The following is an 18,371-nucleotide window of genomic DNA, read 5'->3' on the forward strand; positions in this document are numbered from 1 at the left end:
GGGATCCGGCATTGCCTTGAGCTATGGTGTAGTTCACAGACACGGCTCAGATCCCACGTTGCAGTGGCTGTAGTGTAGGCCAGCAGCTATATCTCTGACTCGACCCCTAGCCTGGGAACATCCACAGTGTGGCCCTAAAAAAGCAAAAAAATAAAATAAAATAAAAAAGTAGAGCTATAAATCTTTGAAATTGTTAAGAAAGCTAAAAGGGAAAAATGTTGAGTCACCTTTAACTTTTAATGACTGTGGGGAGTAGGTCAGTTATTACCTAATCATTAACCCATTGAAATGATTTCTATGCTATTTCTGTTTAATCTGTGTACCTGTCTATTGCTTGGCCAATTCAACCTACATTAATTACATCAATACAATACCTTTCTACTTTGTTTTTTCCATCTTTAAAATTGTCTTGATTATTTCACACTTAGTTTCCATAAAAATTTTAAAATCAGCTTGTCCCAATACATGCAAATAAATAAAACACTTGTCATTTGTTTGGAATGTCCTATTTATAGACTAATTTGAAGAGAATTATATCTTTAAAAGAGGATTCCTTAACAGCAGCACTTTAGATATTTTGAACTGGATTTTTTTTATAATCTAAGTATAGTTTTGACCTATAATATTATTTTCAGGTGTATAATATAGTGATTTGAAATTTTTATAGATATTACCCCATATAAAGTCATCATAAAACATTAGCTGCTCTGTACATTACATTCTTATATCTTATTTATTTTGTACCTAGTAGGTTTGTACATTTTAATCCCCTTTCCCTATACTGCCCCTCCACTTACCGCCAGGAGATAGGTGGGCTCAAGGCTAGACATGTTCAATTAGCCTTCAGTTTATACTTCGAGATAGAAATAACAAAGGAACAGGGTAAATAGCTGGACTTTGTCTCCTGTGGACACTTAAAATAATGATAATAGCAGGGGCAGAGAGCAGCTAAGCCCTCCTTGGGTAAAAGATCAGGAGATCACATATTTATCATCCTTGGGGTCCAGGAGACCTCCACTACACATGCTCAGAAAGGCTACTCCGTGGTGGGGGGTCAAAAAGAGAGGGAGTGCTACCCCATAACAGGTGTTGTCACTATTCCCATAAATCCCCACACTGGAATCCATTATGCACACGTGTTTTGGGGAGGGCCCTAGGTTTGCTCAGGTGTGATAAATAAAGCAAGATAGTTGGCCAGAGGAAAACAAAGACCTGGAAAAATTGCCCCCATATAAGCGATTTAACTCACCCGTTGGAATCCTCCTCACTAGTGGGGACATACACACGCCTTTCTGATTGTGCTGTTTTACTGCTAAACTGCTTCCCTGTGTGTCCTCCCACATGTACTATGTTTACAAAATAAACTTTGTGCCTATTTTTACAATTTTTGCCTCCTGGGAACAGTCTTGCTTTTAACAGAGGCAAGAATCAAGGCAACTCTTCTTTTAGACTCTAGCTCCTGGTGGTCTAACAACTAAGATTCCTGCCCAAGTTTAATTCCTGAGAAGGAAATTAAGATCTCACTTCAAGCCTTTACTCACTTCTGTCTCCCCCAAATCAGAAGAATGGGAGTGTGTGTGTGTGTGTGTGTGTCTGTCTGTCTGTCTGTCTGTCTATCTGTCTCTCTGTCTCTCTGTGTCTATGTTTAGTATGTCTCAAAAGTCTTCATACAGTTTAAACTTTACTAACTCCAGAATTATATATGCTACAAATGTACAAAAATGCCATTTGAAATTTTTATTACATATAATTCTTTCATAGTTAAGAATTTTGAAAAATAATTTTGCTTCATGTGTAGGTCCCTCTGAGAGAAGATGGGACAAAATACACACTATTCAAATTTTACAAAACTAAGTAAGTGTAAAAGAAATTTAAATTTTTTGCCTAGCTTGACACAAACATGACATGCAGAAGTTGGAGTTAAGGACAAAGGAGATCTTGAGTGTAAAAATCCCTGGGAAACAGCCAAACTTCTAGAGTCAACTTCAGATTTTCAAAAGTTATAAAATAAGTGGGCCTTGGGTCCAGATCTCTAATAACAAAGGAGCCAGGTAACATCCGGGCTCCAGATGGAATGAACAGAAAATTGGCTAGTATCTCTCTACAGCATGAGAGTAGTTGGAAGGAGGGATCTAGAAGCCCAGGAGGGTGCAGGGACCTGGGGGCTGGATGGTGGGGAATGGACAGTGGTTCAGCCTATTCCTCTTCTCGCCCCTCCCCCTACCCATAGGAGCCCTTTGTGAGGCCACAGCTCTGTGATGTAGGCCTGTGATGTAGGCCTGGGTTCTACCTGTAAGTGATCTCCAGTGCTCTGTTGTTTGAGTGCAGCAGTGCAGTTCAGATGATGGAGAATCTCTTTGATTTGAAAAGCGTTATTGAGACTTGGCTGACATCCAGCCAGACGTCCTGGGTGGTTGACACCATCCTCGCATTCCTGTGTGGACTGGGGATCTTCCTCCTGTTACTTCCTTGCTTCCAGAGTAATCCATCCTTACCACCATCTAGAAAACTTAGAAACAGCAGGAAGGTAAGAAACATTTGGCTCAGTCCCAACAGAGATTATTTAGCTTTCTCTTTTTTTTTTTTTTTTTTTTTTTTTTTTTTTGGCTTTTTGCCATTTCTTGGGCCGCTCCCATGGCATATGGAGGTTCCCAGGCTAGGGGTCGAATCGGAGCTGTAGCCGCCGGCCTACGCCAGAGCCACGGCAATGCAGGATCCGAGCTGTGTCTGCAACCTACACCACAGCTCACGGCAACACCGGATCGTTAACCCACTGAGCAAGGGCAGGGACCGAACCAACAACCTCATGGTTCCTAGTCGGATTCGTTAACCACTATGCCACAAACGGGAACTCCTTCTCTTATTCTTATTTCAAGTTTTCTAAATTTCCTGGAGAGACTCCTGAGACAGGAACGGTCAGGAAAGCATAGAATATCATCCTTCTAGAGACAACCCAGGAGAAACAGGGGTTAAAGTGGGCCTGAGGATTTCCAGCCCAAGATCTCAGACCAGGAGTCCAAGTATGATGGAAGGCCCCAGGAAAAGACTAGTGGCCAAGGACTGGATTACTAAGAGTTCAATTTCTGCCGGAAGACTGACCCAGGAGCACTGGTTCACCAGCCACCTTCTCATGGCAGGTGTCTCAAGAGAGTCTTTCTTCTGTGTTGAACTGAGAGCAGTGCTGAGCCCCTGAGAGCAACAGAGCAGTGGTTGGCATGGTGTTCTGGCCTTGGGAGGAAGAATGCTATCTGACAAAGCTCACATGGACATTTAGGTCTGAGAATGTGTGTGTTTCTTGATCAGAGGAACAGTGACAGAAGAAATCTGTGGTTGGAGTTCCCACCATGGTACAGAAGAGTAGAAACCTGACTAGTATCCATAAGGGTATGGGTTTGATTACTGCCTGGCTCACTAGCATTGCTGTGAGCTGAGGTGTAAGTCACAGCTGTGGCTCAGATCTGGCATTGCTGTGACTGTGCTGTAAGCTGGCATCTGTTGTTCTGATTCAACCCATAGCCTGGGAACTTACATATGCTGTGGGTACAGCTCTAAAAAAAAAGAAAGAAATCCCTGGTGAATGTCACTTAGAAAAGCCTTTTTTGCATTCTTCAAAGAAGAAAAACTGAAAATATTGTTATTCATTTTACAAATAAGTAAAATTACAAACAAAATCACAGAGGTCCAATAGTAGAAATTCATTTTGTTCATGAACACTGAGCATCTGCAGTCTGTTTAGAAAGAGAAGAGTGAGAATCGGGTGCCAGACCCTCATTCTTTTCTCATCTGTCAGCGTCAGGTGGAGCCAAGGGGGAGGAGCCGGAGTAGGAAGAAAAGTGGAGCTTTAAAAGGTAAGGCCCTGCCATTCAGCCCTGCATGCCCCCGAGAGTTAGCTTCTATTGCACCTGTCCCTCAGGCCCAGCTCCACAGTCTCTGAGGAGGCCCATTCCTCAGAGGCAGAGCCCATTCTTCAAGAAATAGAACTTTGGGGAGGCCCCTGGGAAGGAGATCAGAGCCCAGATATATCCCAGTAATTTGTGCTCAGAATGAAGCCATGAAGAGCCTTGAAATGGAGTGTATGGGCTGTAGTGGACTCTCCTGAGTTGGGAGATAGGAACTTCAGGTTATTTAACTTTACTCCAATTGCAGTTTTAAGGGCCACAAGGGGTAATGACAGTGGAAGCACTTTGCAAAGGACAAACCCTTGTAAAGTGAGCCTTGCCATCACTGTCAGGGACACATGTCCTTTGACACTGATGATTGGGCTCCAGAGTCTAATCCCCCAAAGTTTTCCCTTAAAGGGACATTGCATTCAGCCTCCTAAAAGACTCTTAGGCCTCTGCATTCACTGCCATGACCCAGTCTCTCCTATTTCCAGCTTGCAGAGATTGCCTGAAAGAACTGGAGGAGACTCATAGCCTGGTTTCACTTCTGCAAAGGTAAAGAATCTTTCCCTTTCTCTCCTGGGACCTCTTTTTCCCAGAGCTTCTAAGGCAACCCCACCATGGGACTGGGAACCATGGAAGGGTGTGGCTAAAGCCCAAGGGTGAGGGACAGCAGGAGCATTAAGTCAGTGTGGGGGCAGAGGAGGGATCCTGTGCCTCAGGTGCCCACCCCTGTCTGGCCTGCCCAGCCCTCCTGGCCTCATCCACTCCTGGCTGCAGCTTCTTTCTCCCATCTCCTACAGCCACCTGGGGAGGCTCCCTGACAAGGGAAGCTTTCATCTGCTCTCATGTCAAGAAACCCCTGGTGAGACGTGTGAAGCAGTGCCTGCTGGAGTCTGCCAGCCTTGTGGGGAGCCTGTAGAAGATGCTGCTCCTGCCATACCCCCATTGGCTCCTCTGAGCAAGCACCCTCCACCACTGGCCTCCACCCTTTTACCAGGCCCGACGACCTCCTCAGCATCTGTTCATTCACACACATCCCTGAATGCCTCTCAGCCACCAGAGCCTTCTGTTCCCCTGGCCAGCCTTTCACCCTGGCCACTTGATCTTTCCTCTCCCCCACCATGTCCACCTGATTCAGAGGCTTGCCCTCCACCTCCAACAGCCTCCTCTGCCCCCACACCACAAGATTCTACTCCAACTCTTACTCAGGATGATCCCTCAATGGCACTACCGCTGGGCACTGTTCCACAGAACTTATCTCCACACAACCCTGGGTCAACATCTCTCGCCCCAGCCATCTCAGGCTTTGGTCGCTCAGGTTGTCCCCCTTCAGCTCTGTCCCGGTGGCAGGCAGCAGCCAAAGCCTTGTGCCTCTCAAGATCATCACAGGGAAAGTCCCAGGAAAAGCACCTTTCCTACCACCCACCAGACGCCTCATTCTCAGTAGGCCCCTCAGACAGAGAGATGGAGGCTAGTAGCCCCTCTTTGCTCAGCTCTGATGACCAGAAGCTCCTAGAGATACAAATGACAAAGACAGTCGAGATCAAGATTTGGAAGGAGAAAGAAAAAGATGGATCAAATTTAAAACAAATGAGCCCAGACTGCCACCTGGATTCCTTGGGGAGTATGTTGAAAGCACTGGGTGCTGATCAAAACACCACAATTGCCCAAACTTTCTGGAACACAAAAGACAAACCAGAGCAGCTGCCTTGTCCTCAGCAGCTCTCATATCCCAACCATCTACAGCAGGAATATAACCAGCTTTTCTGGGGTCTCCCTTCTTTGCACAGTGAATCCTTGGTGGCTACTGCCTGGATCTCTGAGAGCCCTTCAGCACCCCAATCTCCTTCTTTCTTATTCAACAGAATTCCAAACGCCAGCCCAGTTCAAATGCAAGCTAAAATATTTCCACTGCTTTCCCAGTTCCAGCCCCTATCCCGTCTGGAGTTCCAATCTCAACCTTTTATTCCAACAATACCTCAATTCCAGCTCACACCTCTGGCTCAGGTCCAAACACAGGCCCCGCTCAAACCTTCTCTCCCAATTGAAACACATTCTTCTCCACCCCAGATTAGAGCCTGTGGAATACGTTGCCCTTTAGCCCCGAATAAGCCACAATCTCTCACTCCAACTGAGATTCCACATTCAGAACAGTCCTTGTTGCTGAAGCAACTAGAAAATGCATGGGATTTATCCTCTGAGGTCAAAAGATCTCAGGAAGTCTCTAGTGTCTTCACGTCCAAATTTCCTGAGGACAGCTGGGTAGGCTCCATCCTTCCTGAGAATTTTCCAATCAGTCCTGAGCTCCGGAAACAACTGGAACAACACCTCCAAAAATGGCTCATCCAACACCGGTGGGAGCTTCCCCAAAGGATCCAAGAGTCTTTAGAGATAAGTCAGCTTCAAGAAGAATTTCCAAGGACACGACAAGCAAAGGCCAAGCATGGACCCTCACGGCCCTCTTCATTTATAGGTGAAAGCAGCAAGGATGCACAGAAGGTGGGGTTCCGGCGAAGCCAGGACCTGGGTAAGGGCCTGGGGCATATTCTGGGGAAGGTCCCAAAAGATCTGTCTGGGAGCTCAGAAAGCTCCCTAGTGAAGTTTCAGGAGGAGAATCCTGAGGAGTCAGAAAGTGACTTGAGTCTCCTGAAGAATGATTTAGGAATTAATTTACTAAGGAGCTTAGACAAGGATCTAGAAAAAATCCTGAAAGGCCATTTGGTCAGGAAGCTGGGAAAGGTTGCCAAGGATTTGATTCCTAGGGATGTGAATCAATCCCGGCTCACTGTCAGTCATGCTTCTCTCAAGTCTGACACTCACATGGAAACCAGGAATCTGGGAATCCTGAAGAGTTGGGCACCCTGTGTGAACACCTCCCATAGGGTTTCCTTCCTTGATCCAGACACTCGAGATGGGCTAGAAGCACATATCATAAGGTTTCGGGTAAAGCATAGGTGGGGCTTACCCCTCAAGGTCCTCAAGCCCATAAATCTCTTTAAGTTGAAAAAAGCTCAACCCTCACCCATTCGGCAGTTTTCCTTTTGCCCCTCAGCCACCTATGTATCTGAGGCCCGTTCAACAGTCAGATTTGCAGAGTTCCTTGGAAAGCCCCCTCAGGCCCATTCAAGGGAGAGGGTGATAACAAAAGAGTCAGCTCCCACCCTGGTGAGGTCTCTCCTTGGCCCCTCACCTGTGAGTGAGGAAGCCCAGAGGGTCCTGGGAAGGATCCCAGCTAGTGAGTACCATGGGCCCTCCAAGGCTTCTCTGACTGGACGGGAGGCCAGGCCACCTTCTCGGTCCCTCACAGTCAGCCTTATGGGCAGAACCTGGAAGAGCGAGACTGTGGAGTGGGCCAAGAGGGACAGCCTAGAGCCACATTCAAGTTCAGCATTGGCCTGGAATGAGCCAAGAGAAGAGAGGGATTGCCAGGCTTCACAAGACACCAGCCAGGGGATACCAATTCTGGAAGCGAACTTAGGAATGCAGTCTTTGAGAGCTGAAGAGGCCAGGGAGGCAGTGGAGCCTAAGGAGTCCTCTGCTCTTAAACCACAATCTAGAGTTATCTTGGGAACCAAAATGCTGACAAAATGCCAAACCACAAATGTACACATGACGAGTTTAAGGGCTCCAGGAACCAGTAAAATCTCCCTGCTCCCTAGAATGTCTGCTTTCCAACATCCAGGTGAGCCATGCCTTAACACAGAGGTCGCTCATGAGTTTAAGTCCAAAGTGAAGCTACAGTCAGATAACCAGCTTCAAGGCTGTCCCAAACACATGTTTCTTGCTGCAAAAAACTTGTCTTCTCGGGTGTCCCAATACCCTCCCCCAAAAGTGCCCACTGGAGATAGGTTAGCTTCCCAGGCATTAAGTGGACCCATGGCAGCCCCAAGGAGCAGGCTAGGGCAGCAGGAGCCCCAAACTTCAAAACTTCAGGACTCATGGAAGAGCCAGAGCAAGATGATTGCCACTATTTCTAAGAGAAGGGACTGTAGGGGACCTAAACCAGGAGAACATGAAGAAAGTTTTAAAGAATTAGGGACTTCTCAAGCTGGAAATATGAGCCACCCTGCCCAAGGCAGGGGAATAATAGGCTCTGTTGGGAGCAAATGTCCCCATCCCATGCCGGAGAAGAAACAGGGTCCTCCAGAAAGCCCCTTCCGAAAAAGAATGAGGCTATTGTTTGAGTGGATTTTCCCCAGTAAAAAAGTCAAAAGTCAGGACGCTTTGCAAAAAGGCAAGCCTGTCTCAGCTATTACTGAAAGCCAAGGACCAATCAAAAGCAAATCTATCTTGAAGAGTGAGACTGCTGAGGCTCAGGCACTCATGACAGCTGTTGGTCATATTCTAGAAGAAAAAATGGCAATTCACCATGGACATCATGCCACAAAGTTAAATGACCACAGACAGGAACTCCAAGCTTCAGTATGTGGGTGTTCCTGCTACCACAAGTTTCTCTTCTACCCAGAGCAAGGGAAAATGGTGGGTTATAGAGCCTGCAGTCACCAAGCCAACTTCAAGGACCAGAGTTGTTCTTTCAGGGAAAGGGAAGTCAGACATCAACAGTCCTCAAAAAGTGTAAGATTCAACGATGAGCCGACAGGCCTTAGGCAACCCCCCACCTTATCCCCCAAGAAGACTTTGTCTCCAGTCAGTCCCTGCCAGCATGGGTCAAGGATGCCAGGTGCCCTAGCCCGCCATCAACACTGTCCAAGGCACTGTTGTCTTCGGGGAGGTGTCTTGCCTAGCAAACCATAAATTGCTTCTCTAGTCTTTCCTTTAGTAGGAAAACATGTCTCCAAGAAAAAATTTAGTTCATGTAAAGAAAATGTTTTTCTCATTAATTCATCCAAGGTGTGTAATGTTTCCCAATACATATACATTTTTCTCCCTCATAAAACATAGTATAATGGCTTTCGTGTGCTGTGTGCTTTGTCTTCTAGAATGTGGGGGGGGGGGGCATGGAAGGAGGCTGACATTGTAAGCTCTTTCCTTATCTTGAGTCCCTACACTGTACCTTATAATACTGTTATTATACAAATAAAAACTACTCCAAAAATGAGATGGGAAATATCTATGAAGACCACACCCCAGGATTTGGTTTAATCAGTCTTTCTCCTGCTTCTACCCCATTTTGAAGCTTGAGGGTTTACAGAGCTGTATGGTTTACAGAGGCATGGCAGGGCTTAGCTTTCCAACTCGGGCTCCAGAAAGTGTTAGAGCCAAGTAGATGGAAGATTGTGGGGAATGGGGTACTGGGCCCTGAGTTCAGAAACAGGAGAAACCTTGCCCCTGGATCTCTCAGTAGGGGATATACAACATCTGCCCTTTAAGAGCTCCTTCTCTCCCTGATGAAGAGTGAAACTGAGATGTGCCCTTGTGAACCCCTTAGCTTAGCCTTAAAAAAATGTACATCATCATGCTTCCCACCTGTTTTTCCCACACTTTAGAGCAGCAAGGTTGGCACTTCCACCTCCGTGTGTGTATATGGGGGAGTGTCAGGGAGGTTGCTGTGGGCTGTGTGGACCCCTGCCCCAAATACATGAATGTCTATGTTCATGGGTCGCCTACCTTCCCCTTTCTGTTAACCCCAGAGGAGGAGTGCTGGATGAATGGAACAGGGGTGTGATGGTGTGTATTAACTTATCTGATGGCCAAACACTGTGAATCTAGGGTGGATGTAAGTGAAGAAAAAAGGATTGGATCCAAGGAAGGAGGCAAATTGGCACCAGGTGACCATAAATGTGCGGGAATCCCCTGACATACCACTACCATCTAAAGGCCCAGAGGGGAGGAAAAGTTAAGAGTTCAATAGCTCAACATAGCCTCACCCCAGGACTCTCCCTTGTTCCTACTCTAAGAACACACACAGACCTAGAGAAGCCACCTCCTAGGTTAACAGAAGGTCAAACTTGTAGAAGTAAAGCAAATTAGGAAGGTTAATCTCTTAATACAAAATTTATTATGTTTACACAGGATCACCACTTGAATACTAGAAAGGATGATTTAACAATGAGTCTAAAAATCCAGGACTAGGGAACTTAAGGTGTGACTCCCAGACTGGTGACCCTCACATAAACACATGTCCCAAGGACTGCTCCGGGGGGAAGTGGGGACTTAGGCAGAGAGACTGGCTTGCCATTCCACAGTAAGCTCTACCTGGCTCCCAGTCCTTGCTAACCCCAGAGCCTGGTGGGAGAAAAAGTAATCAGACAGAATTTGTCACAGAATGGTGGTGGTGATCCAACCAAAGTGGGGAGATGGGTACAATCCAAGAGTGTTTCAATTCTCTGCTTTTTGCACAAATGTCCTTGTCCCCTGGCCCCATACATATGGGAAAGCAGGGAGATGAGGAACTATTTGTCTAGAATGATCTCATGCCTGCTGCCACATGTAGGGTACACAGTGGGCACAGCGCCAGGGGGCATCTCTCCCATTGTGGAGCCCTGCTCTAGCTGATGCCCCCTGATCCAGATGACAACAGAAATGGACCCCATCCCCCATACCACCAGGCCCCTCAACAGGCAAAACACAAAAATGCTCACACCCCTGCTTTCTCCCTGGAGTCAGGTCTTGCCTCTGGGCCTCAATTCTCAAGGCAGCCTGCAGAATAGGCAGAGCCCTAAGAGGGGAGCCAGGACTTGTGGGAGGGGTTGGGACCCATGGCAAAGAGCTCCAGGCTATGACCCTGAGCCTGGCTGCTGCTCTGTCCTCTCAGAGATACCCAGAAATGAGTGCTGGCAGGATGGTGGAACCTCCAGGGTTCCTGCCAGGAGAAGTGACACAGGCAAGCGAGGCTGATGGAACAGCCAGGAAACAGAAAGAAGCAAGTCCCTGTGCCCTTCTTTCACTGCTCAGTCTTCCATAAGGTACAATAAGACCAGAAATGGGGACACCCACACAAAGACAATATACAAAGACTTCACAGAGACACCTCTCAGGAGAGACTTCACACACAGTCACCCTCCACAGAGATCACATACTGAGACCTTATACATGGACCTTACACTGCATCTTAGACCCTCAGACAGAAACCTAGCGCAGATTTAACAAAGACTTCCCAGAGATATCTTCCAAAGGGACTTCATACAGAGACTTCACACAGAGACTTTACCCAGACACCTCATATAGAAACCTCACTGAGTGTTCATTTAAAGACAGTGCACAGATATGTCCTCTGCCCCCAAGATACTTCTCACCACACCCTTACACAGATAACCCACAGACACCCTCTTCAGGACCCTGAGAAGTCACCTATTGACAAGTCCTTCTTAGCGAATACGAATCTACTTAGCAAACTGGAAGCATGAGAAGGGCATTATCAGTTGCGTCCTCCTTGTGATCCACCAGCCACTCAGAGATTATCAGCATTACTCTAAGTGGGGTTCTCTACTTGGGGAAATGCTTAGGAAGTTCTGTTTTTTGGTAATGCCATTGCCACTGAACAAAATAATTGCACATTCCACATGTAGATTTGCAAAATTAATTCACAGGAGTTCATTCGCTTGAAAGTCACCAAGTTTAAACAAAACAAAACATGGTCAGTCTCCAATGAGAGAAAGTATTGGTTCAATTTTAGTTATTATTCAGTTAAATGTATCTATCACATTTTTTATTGTACTGGGAACAAGACCTGAACCTGAGATGACTTACTTGCTTTCTTTGAAAACCTAAGAAAAACCTGCAACAAATGGACTCTCAGAATGAAATAAACCAAGAAAGAAGCACCAGGACTCACATTCACTTCCTAGAGGGCTGTGTAACTAACACATTATTTTTCGCATAATAATAATGTTTTCTTTAGATTTGTGGGATTTGCTTTATTTTTTTAATTTTTTAATGATTTTTATTTTTTCTACTATATTTGGTTTACAGTGTACTGTCAATTTTCTACTGTACAGCAAAGTGACCCAGTCACACATATACATTCTTTTTCTCACATTATCCTCTATCATGTTCCATCACAAGTGACTAGATATAGTTCCCAGTGGGTTTGCTTTATTTTTTAACAAGCCAATAATTGAGGATTTTTTACAAGTAAAATTCTTAGTTATTAATATTCTTAGTATATAATCTGACAAAATTATGCTTCTTAATATTATTTATTTTTTAAAATGTAGCAATACTCTAAAATTACACAATCCTAGAGTTCAGCTAACATACTTTAAAGGATTGATTATTAAGGATTTATTTTTAAATCTATGAAATGCAAATTTTCAAAGACAGGCAGTTGGTATCCATTTCATATTCATTATAGTGTTAAAAACACATTGTTTTAAAAAATTTTTGAAGTATTATAAAATACATTACTTAGCCTATGCATAAGATTATATATGTGGCCTAATGCAATTACTAGGAAAGGGATACCTTCATATTTGAATTAAAGATAGTGTATGTTTAATCAGCATTTGGTTTATAATAAAGAGTAGTGAGAGGCTTCATTTATTATATATCCCTTCCCTGATTAGCAATTGTTTGAACTCAGGGAAGATCAAGGAGGCTGAATGAGGCCTATTTCCTAGAAATCTATGTGGGGCATAGGGCTTTGTGCCCAGAAGCCCCACAGGGCCCTGCTCAGTTATATCACTAAGGGTATCCACTGATATTACAGCATCACAGTCCTGTCTCTAAGAGGAATAGAGCTGACATGAGGGCTCTTTTGACTTTCTTTCTCTTTTTTTTTTTTTTTTTTTTTTGTCTTTTCAGGGCCACACCTGGAGGTTCCCAGGCTAGGGGTCGAATTGGAGCTGCAGCTGCCAGCCACAGCCACAGCCACAGCAATGTGGGATCTGAGCCACATCTGCAACCTACACCACAGCTCACAGCAATGCCAGATCCTTAATCCATGGATCAAGGCCAGGCATTGGAACCTGTGTCCTCATGGATGCTAGTCAGATTTGTTTCTGCTGAGCCACGACGGGAACTCCCTGACATTTATTTCAACAAGAAATTTAGTTTTTCTATTCTTTTAATTTAAAAATGTATAATTATTATGCCATAAAGAAATAAATTAAAATGTATAATTATTAGTGTTTCTACTGTACTCTTTTATGATATCACTGAATCAAAACAATGGAATATGGTCATGTATGTCATCTAATATACTATCAGATCATTTTTTTAAATACTGCCATTTATGCAGGTAAGTTCACTGATCAGAACAAAATGGAATCAATTAGGAACAATTTTATAAAGGAAAATTTCCTTTTCAAGTTTCACTTTTAACATGGTTAAAATAAGTGATTATTCTTTAATCCTCTGACTAAGTTGCTCGGGGTGACCAAAAAATTCTGAAACATGAAAAATGTCCATAAAAGCAGTTTACTGCTATAACATATTGAATGTGTTGTCCTTCAATATTAATTCATAGTTTATTAAGTTGCGCAAAATTGTCATGACCAATGTGCATTGCAGCAATATTACCATCAATCATTTGCCACATTGCCTCAGATGATTTGTGTGTCTAATTTTTATGGGACAAATTGTACTTTTATCCCAGAATAAGAAATTGAGGGGGCTCAATCTATTAAAAAGATATGAATATTCCCAGGCTCTGTGGCCATCTGTATTTTGTTTTTAGTAAGATTCACCTAGTGCAAATCATATAAATACTTTTACCAATTTATATGCCCAGACAAAATGGATACAAAAATTTGATAACAGAGAAAACAACAAAAACAGATCCACTTTATTTTCAAAAACTTTTACATCAAAACATTTTGCTGAAAATGAAGTGATTTTTTTTAATCTACACTTAAACGGTGCTCTATAATGATATTTAATACATATTACAAATTTGGATTTTTACATATAGATTTTCATTCAAAATGGGTCTTACACTGATTTCAATAAACCAGGCATTCTAGAATAAATGTTGAGGGAGGGCAATTATGTAATGATTTCATAATTCTCCATGGCATAAAGATTTTTTCCAAATTAGTTCATCTGCAATGTTAACCCTTAAGATAGTTTATATTGACAGGTTTCAATATTATTTTCTGTTTCACACACTTTTTATAACTAATTCCACCATGAAGATATTTCCGAAAATGTTCCCAGATTCACAGAGTCACACTTTCTGTCATGGTCACATTATGGACACAGTAGGGAACATCCAGATCCTGAGGCTTCATAACCTGATGATCCAGAGGCTTCATAACCACCTCTTTGAGGCAGGTCAGAATCAGAATCATTCTCAGAACAGGATCATTTTCTACAGATGTGCCCCTAGCCATGCAAATTGCTGCATTTCTCAAACAGAGGCAAGTCGTCTTCCTAACTCAGATGTACTGAGGCGCCACTCAACTGTGGTAACCAGAAGAGCCCGCTGCCCTCCAGGACACACAATCCATGCTCTCCACAGACACATGGTACTATGGATATACAAGTGGTGCTGATGAAACTGCCAGAAACCTGTAAAATAAATAATGCACAGTAGACATGATAGATGAGGATTTAGAAAATGCTAGTATCTATTGTAGGAAACATAAGAATGAAATAAATATGATTTTATAAAATTTGTATGGCTAGGCAACTGAAAAAAAATTGAACGGTGAAGATACCATTTTTGTTTATTTTTTTCATTTGTGTACTTACTTTTGTAATAAACCCTTATTATTGCACAGGAAAAAAAGAAATTTTGTTCCTTGGAAAACCTCAGCCTTAAGAATTTACTAAGTTAAAGCTCAGCACATTAGAGCTGAGGGTAACCTTATCTTTTTTTAATGATGGTTTTCCTGATACGGGTTAAAAAAAAAAAAAAAAAAAGCTTAGTAACAGAAGCAAATTGAGAATTAAAATCCAAAAAATTGACATGAAGTTTGTGGGAACAGTTTCTGTGTGGAGAGGACAGCTTCTAGGCACCTCAGAGAAACCAGCAGGGCAGCATTGAGAATAGCCAGCACCTTGATAGGCTTCTCATAGAAATGCTTTAATGCAAAGAGGTGACCTGATTTCACAGGGAGACCAGGGAGAGGGTGCAGAGATGATTAAATCACATTCAAGCATCTGATTACCTGAATGGTGAGTTCCTTGTGGATCAGATACTGTTTGAGGAGACACTGTTGAAGGAGCAGGTATTTGGAGGATAAACTCTTTCCTGAGTAATTTTCAACCATAAAAGTTTATCCCAACAGAGAAATTAAAAAAAAAATTTCTCCTGATAGGGCATGTCCAATATGATCTTTTGGGACAAAAATATGTATTTGGAAAAATATTTTCACAAAAGAGCAGTACAGAGGAAATTATTCATCTGGACCTGGCTAGTAATATTCTGCCCTCATAGTTTTGTTGTGGGCTCCCCAGGCTTGGTGTGACTGCTTAGGGACCTGGTCTCCAAGCCATGGCCCTCTTTGTCATTCTCAGGGCAACCCAGGAAGCTACTTGTCTGAAGGCAGACAAGGTACTTCCTCCCATTCTTGTCCCTTTGCTGTCCAGATGGACACATGGCAGCATCTACACTTGAGAGCTGTTTGTTAACTAGCTTTGGTTCAAAGGACATAATTCATATACTCTATAGTAATATTTATCACTGTCTTTTATAATCTCAAGGCAAGAAATAATCAGAGTTAAAAGCAATCTACTTGAGGGAGTTCCCGTACTGGCTCAGTGGTTAACGAAGCCAACTAGCAACTGTGAAGACTCAGGTTCGATTCCTGGCCTCTCTCTCAGTGGGTTGGGGATCTGGCGTTGCCATGAGCTGTGGTGCCATGAGTCGTGGTGTGCTACAGACGCGGCTCAGATCCTGCCGTGGCTATGGCATAGACCAGTGGCTACGGCTCCGATTGGACCCCTAGCCTGGGAACCTCCATATGTCACAGGAGTGGCCCCAGAAAGACAAAAAATTTTAAAAATTTTAAAAAATAGGAGTTCCTGTCATGGCACAGCAGAAACAAATTCAACTAGGAACAATGAGGTTGCCGGTTCTGTTCCTGGCCTCGCTCAGTGGGTTAAGGATCCAGTGTTGCCCTGAGCTGTAGTGTAGGTCACAGACGCGGCTCGGATCTGGTGTTGCTATTGCTGTGGCTGTGGTGTAGACAAGCTGCTACAGCTCAGATAGGACCCCCAACCTGGGAGCCTCCATATGCTGCAGGTGAGGCCCTGAAAAGACAAAAGACAAAAAAGGAAAAAAAAAATCATTCTGCTTGAATAACAAAGCACATGATTTCCAACCCCCACCTCCACCCCATCCCCATTAGTGGTTATTTTAGTTTGCTAGGACTGCCATAACAAAATACTACACTAGCCACTAGGTGGCTTAAATAACAGACATGTATTTTCTCATAGTTCAGGAGGCTAGAAGTCCAAGATCAAAGTATTAGGTGTAGTTTCTTTGAGGCTTCTCTCTATTGCTTGCAAATGGTGACCTTCTTGCTGTGTTCTTACACAGGCGACCCTCAGTCCATGTCTGTCTGTGTCCTAACATTCTCCTCTTATAAGAACACCAGTCATATTAGATTAGGGTCCATCCATATGATCATTTCACATTAATTCTTTCAAGGTCTTATTTTCAAATACAAGTTAGGCTTATTATGCAACAATCAAGTATTCAATACAAGGCATTTCTATGGAGACAAAAAACAATGGTTAATAACTGGAACAAATTTTAAATCAGTTTTTGATTTCTGAGGGCAGTTGATAAGATTTCTAAATTTCATCATTGAAAACATCTTTTGTAGTTCGAATATCTCTGATCATGTTTAGGTAAACTTTCTAAGTTCTATATAGGAGTTCCCATTATGGCTCAGCAGTAATGAACCTGAACTAGTATCCATGAGGATGCAGGTTTGATCCCTGGCCTTGCTCAGTGGCTTAAGGATCTGGCGTTGTCATAAGGTGTGATGTAGGTTGCAGATGTGGCTTGGATTTCATATGCCGTGGGTGCAGCCCTAGTTTGGGGTTTGCGGGGACAGGCACAAGCCATCTATCTCCTTGCATGGCCCTGCAATAAACCCTTTTTTGCTCCAAATGCATTTCAGTTTTGTTTGGCCTTACTGTATGTTGCACTAACCCCCAAAGCCAAGTTTTCCAACTGCAGAATAGATATCATGGTACTCACTTGTAGTAACGTTTAAATTGGAAAAATGTCTAGTGCTACATGTAGCTAATGTACATTGTTCAGCAAGTATCAGTTCCCATCCTCTTCTGTTCCTCTTGATTATTAGCCTGCACAGGAACCAAGAGGGAGTTGCCCATTTGCATTGTAATCACATGTTCTACAATGAATTCAGAGCTGGCTACTAAATAAGAATTACTTGTGAAGAATTTTTTAAATAGAGATACATGTTTCCCACTTTAGCAATTACAATTTATAATCTGGAAAGGCAGTCAGGAATATCTGTTTTTAAATGTCTCCCTGTTCAGGTGATTGTGCTACACTCTTGGGATCAGGAATTACTGCTCTAATAATACTAGATATTACCAATATTCACTCTAATTTAAAGGTTTTTTGACATCTATTTGGGGAAGAGTTGAATAAAGACTGTTAACGCAGAAAATGACTAAAAAGTGCCATATATTCTGGATTAGTTTAGTTAAATTGAAAAAAATCATGAATTTTAGTGTCTTATTTTCCCTTCGGAGTCATATGGAACTTAGAGATACTTTTGGAAGTTGCATGCTTAAATGCAATCTCTTGATTCACTGCTTAGTCTTTAAATATTTAGTTCAGACAAATCCTGATCCTATCCTTCATATAAACTGTTGCTACTATAGACTGTTATCTCTTTCAAACACCACGGGGTATGTTATGATCATTAATGGGGATACAGACAACTCAAATGCATGGACACAAGGATAAGAGTTAATAAAGAAAATGGTGCAATAATCATTTAATGAAGTTTTTGTGTTTGATTTCCCAGACTATCATTATTAAATGCATCTTAATGCTAAAATACACACAGACACACCAGACAAATATATTAATATTCATTACTTTTTAAAGTCCTCTGACCCCATAACTATTAATAACTTAGGAGCATATAACAAAGGAAAAAGAAAAGGCACCATTTATTGAAAGCCTGCTACTTGCCAGGCAATATGCAAATAAATTTATGTATGTTATATCTAATGCAAGAAACAAATGTGGAAGGTAGGAACTACTATTTATATTTTACCAAAAAAATATACAATGTATAGCAGGCTTGGAAAAGTTAACTCACTTGCCTGAGATGTGTCTAGTAAGTAGCATTCATATGAAGATCTGACTCCTAAAGAATCTGAACCAATAAAAGACGAAGAGTAAAGTGAATTCTGCCACAAGCCTAGGGAATTTTAAACTATTGACAAGACTCTCTCCATGACAGATGACAAGGAGATATATGAAAGCCATCCATGAAGTAAAAAGGAAACGTGAGTAGAAAGGAATTAAAAAACAAGATATCTTTTAGTTAGGGCCCTTTAGTTAAAAGGAACAGACACTGACTGACTAACCAGAGTAGGAAAAAGGATTTATTAGAAATTAGGTAACATTAGTGTCAAATGATGAGTCTG

The 18,371-nt window shown here is 42.9% G+C and overlaps 1 protein-coding gene across 1 annotated transcript; it reads left to right on the forward strand.

The window, feature by feature from the left end:
- The first annotated feature begins 2,232 nt into the window (after nt 1–2,232).
- LOC102166000 (spermatogenesis-associated protein 31A6) lies at nt 2,233–8,795 on the forward strand. Its single transcript, XM_085003559.1, has 4 exons — nt 2,233–2,527; nt 3,791–3,848; nt 4,376–4,436; nt 4,685–8,795. The coding sequence occupies exons 1-4, from the start codon at nt 2,342–2,344 to the stop codon at nt 8,637–8,639; spliced, it is 4,260 nt and encodes a 1,419-aa protein (XP_084859685.1). The 5' UTR covers nt 2,233–2,341; the 3' UTR covers nt 8,640–8,795.
- The last annotated feature ends 9,576 nt before the right edge of the window (nt 8,796–18,371 follow it).

This window comes from Sus scrofa, chromosome 1, assembly GCF_054392235.1.
Source record: "Sus scrofa isolate SSC_HxYL_T2T_F1_AM1 chromosome 1, Sscrofa_HxYL_maternal_Yorkshire_Landrace_v2.0, whole genome shotgun sequence".
Classification (NCBI taxonomy): Eukaryota; Metazoa; Chordata; class Mammalia; order Artiodactyla; family Suidae; genus Sus; species Sus scrofa.

Bases quoted from the DNA above. Each gene is read 5' to 3' on its own strand.
- LOC102166000 (XM_085003559.1), top strand. From the start codon at position 2,342: ATGATGGAGAATCTCTTTGATTTGAAAAGCGTTATTGAGACTTGGCTG. The intron at 2,528-3,790 runs GTAAGAAACATT...CTCATCTGTCAG, and splicing joins AACTTAGAAACAGCAGGAAG to CGTCAGGTGGAGCCAAGGGG. The intron at 3,849-4,375 runs GTAAGGCCCTGC...TCCTATTTCCAG, and splicing joins GAAAAGTGGAGCTTTAAAAG to CTTGCAGAGATTGCCTGAAA.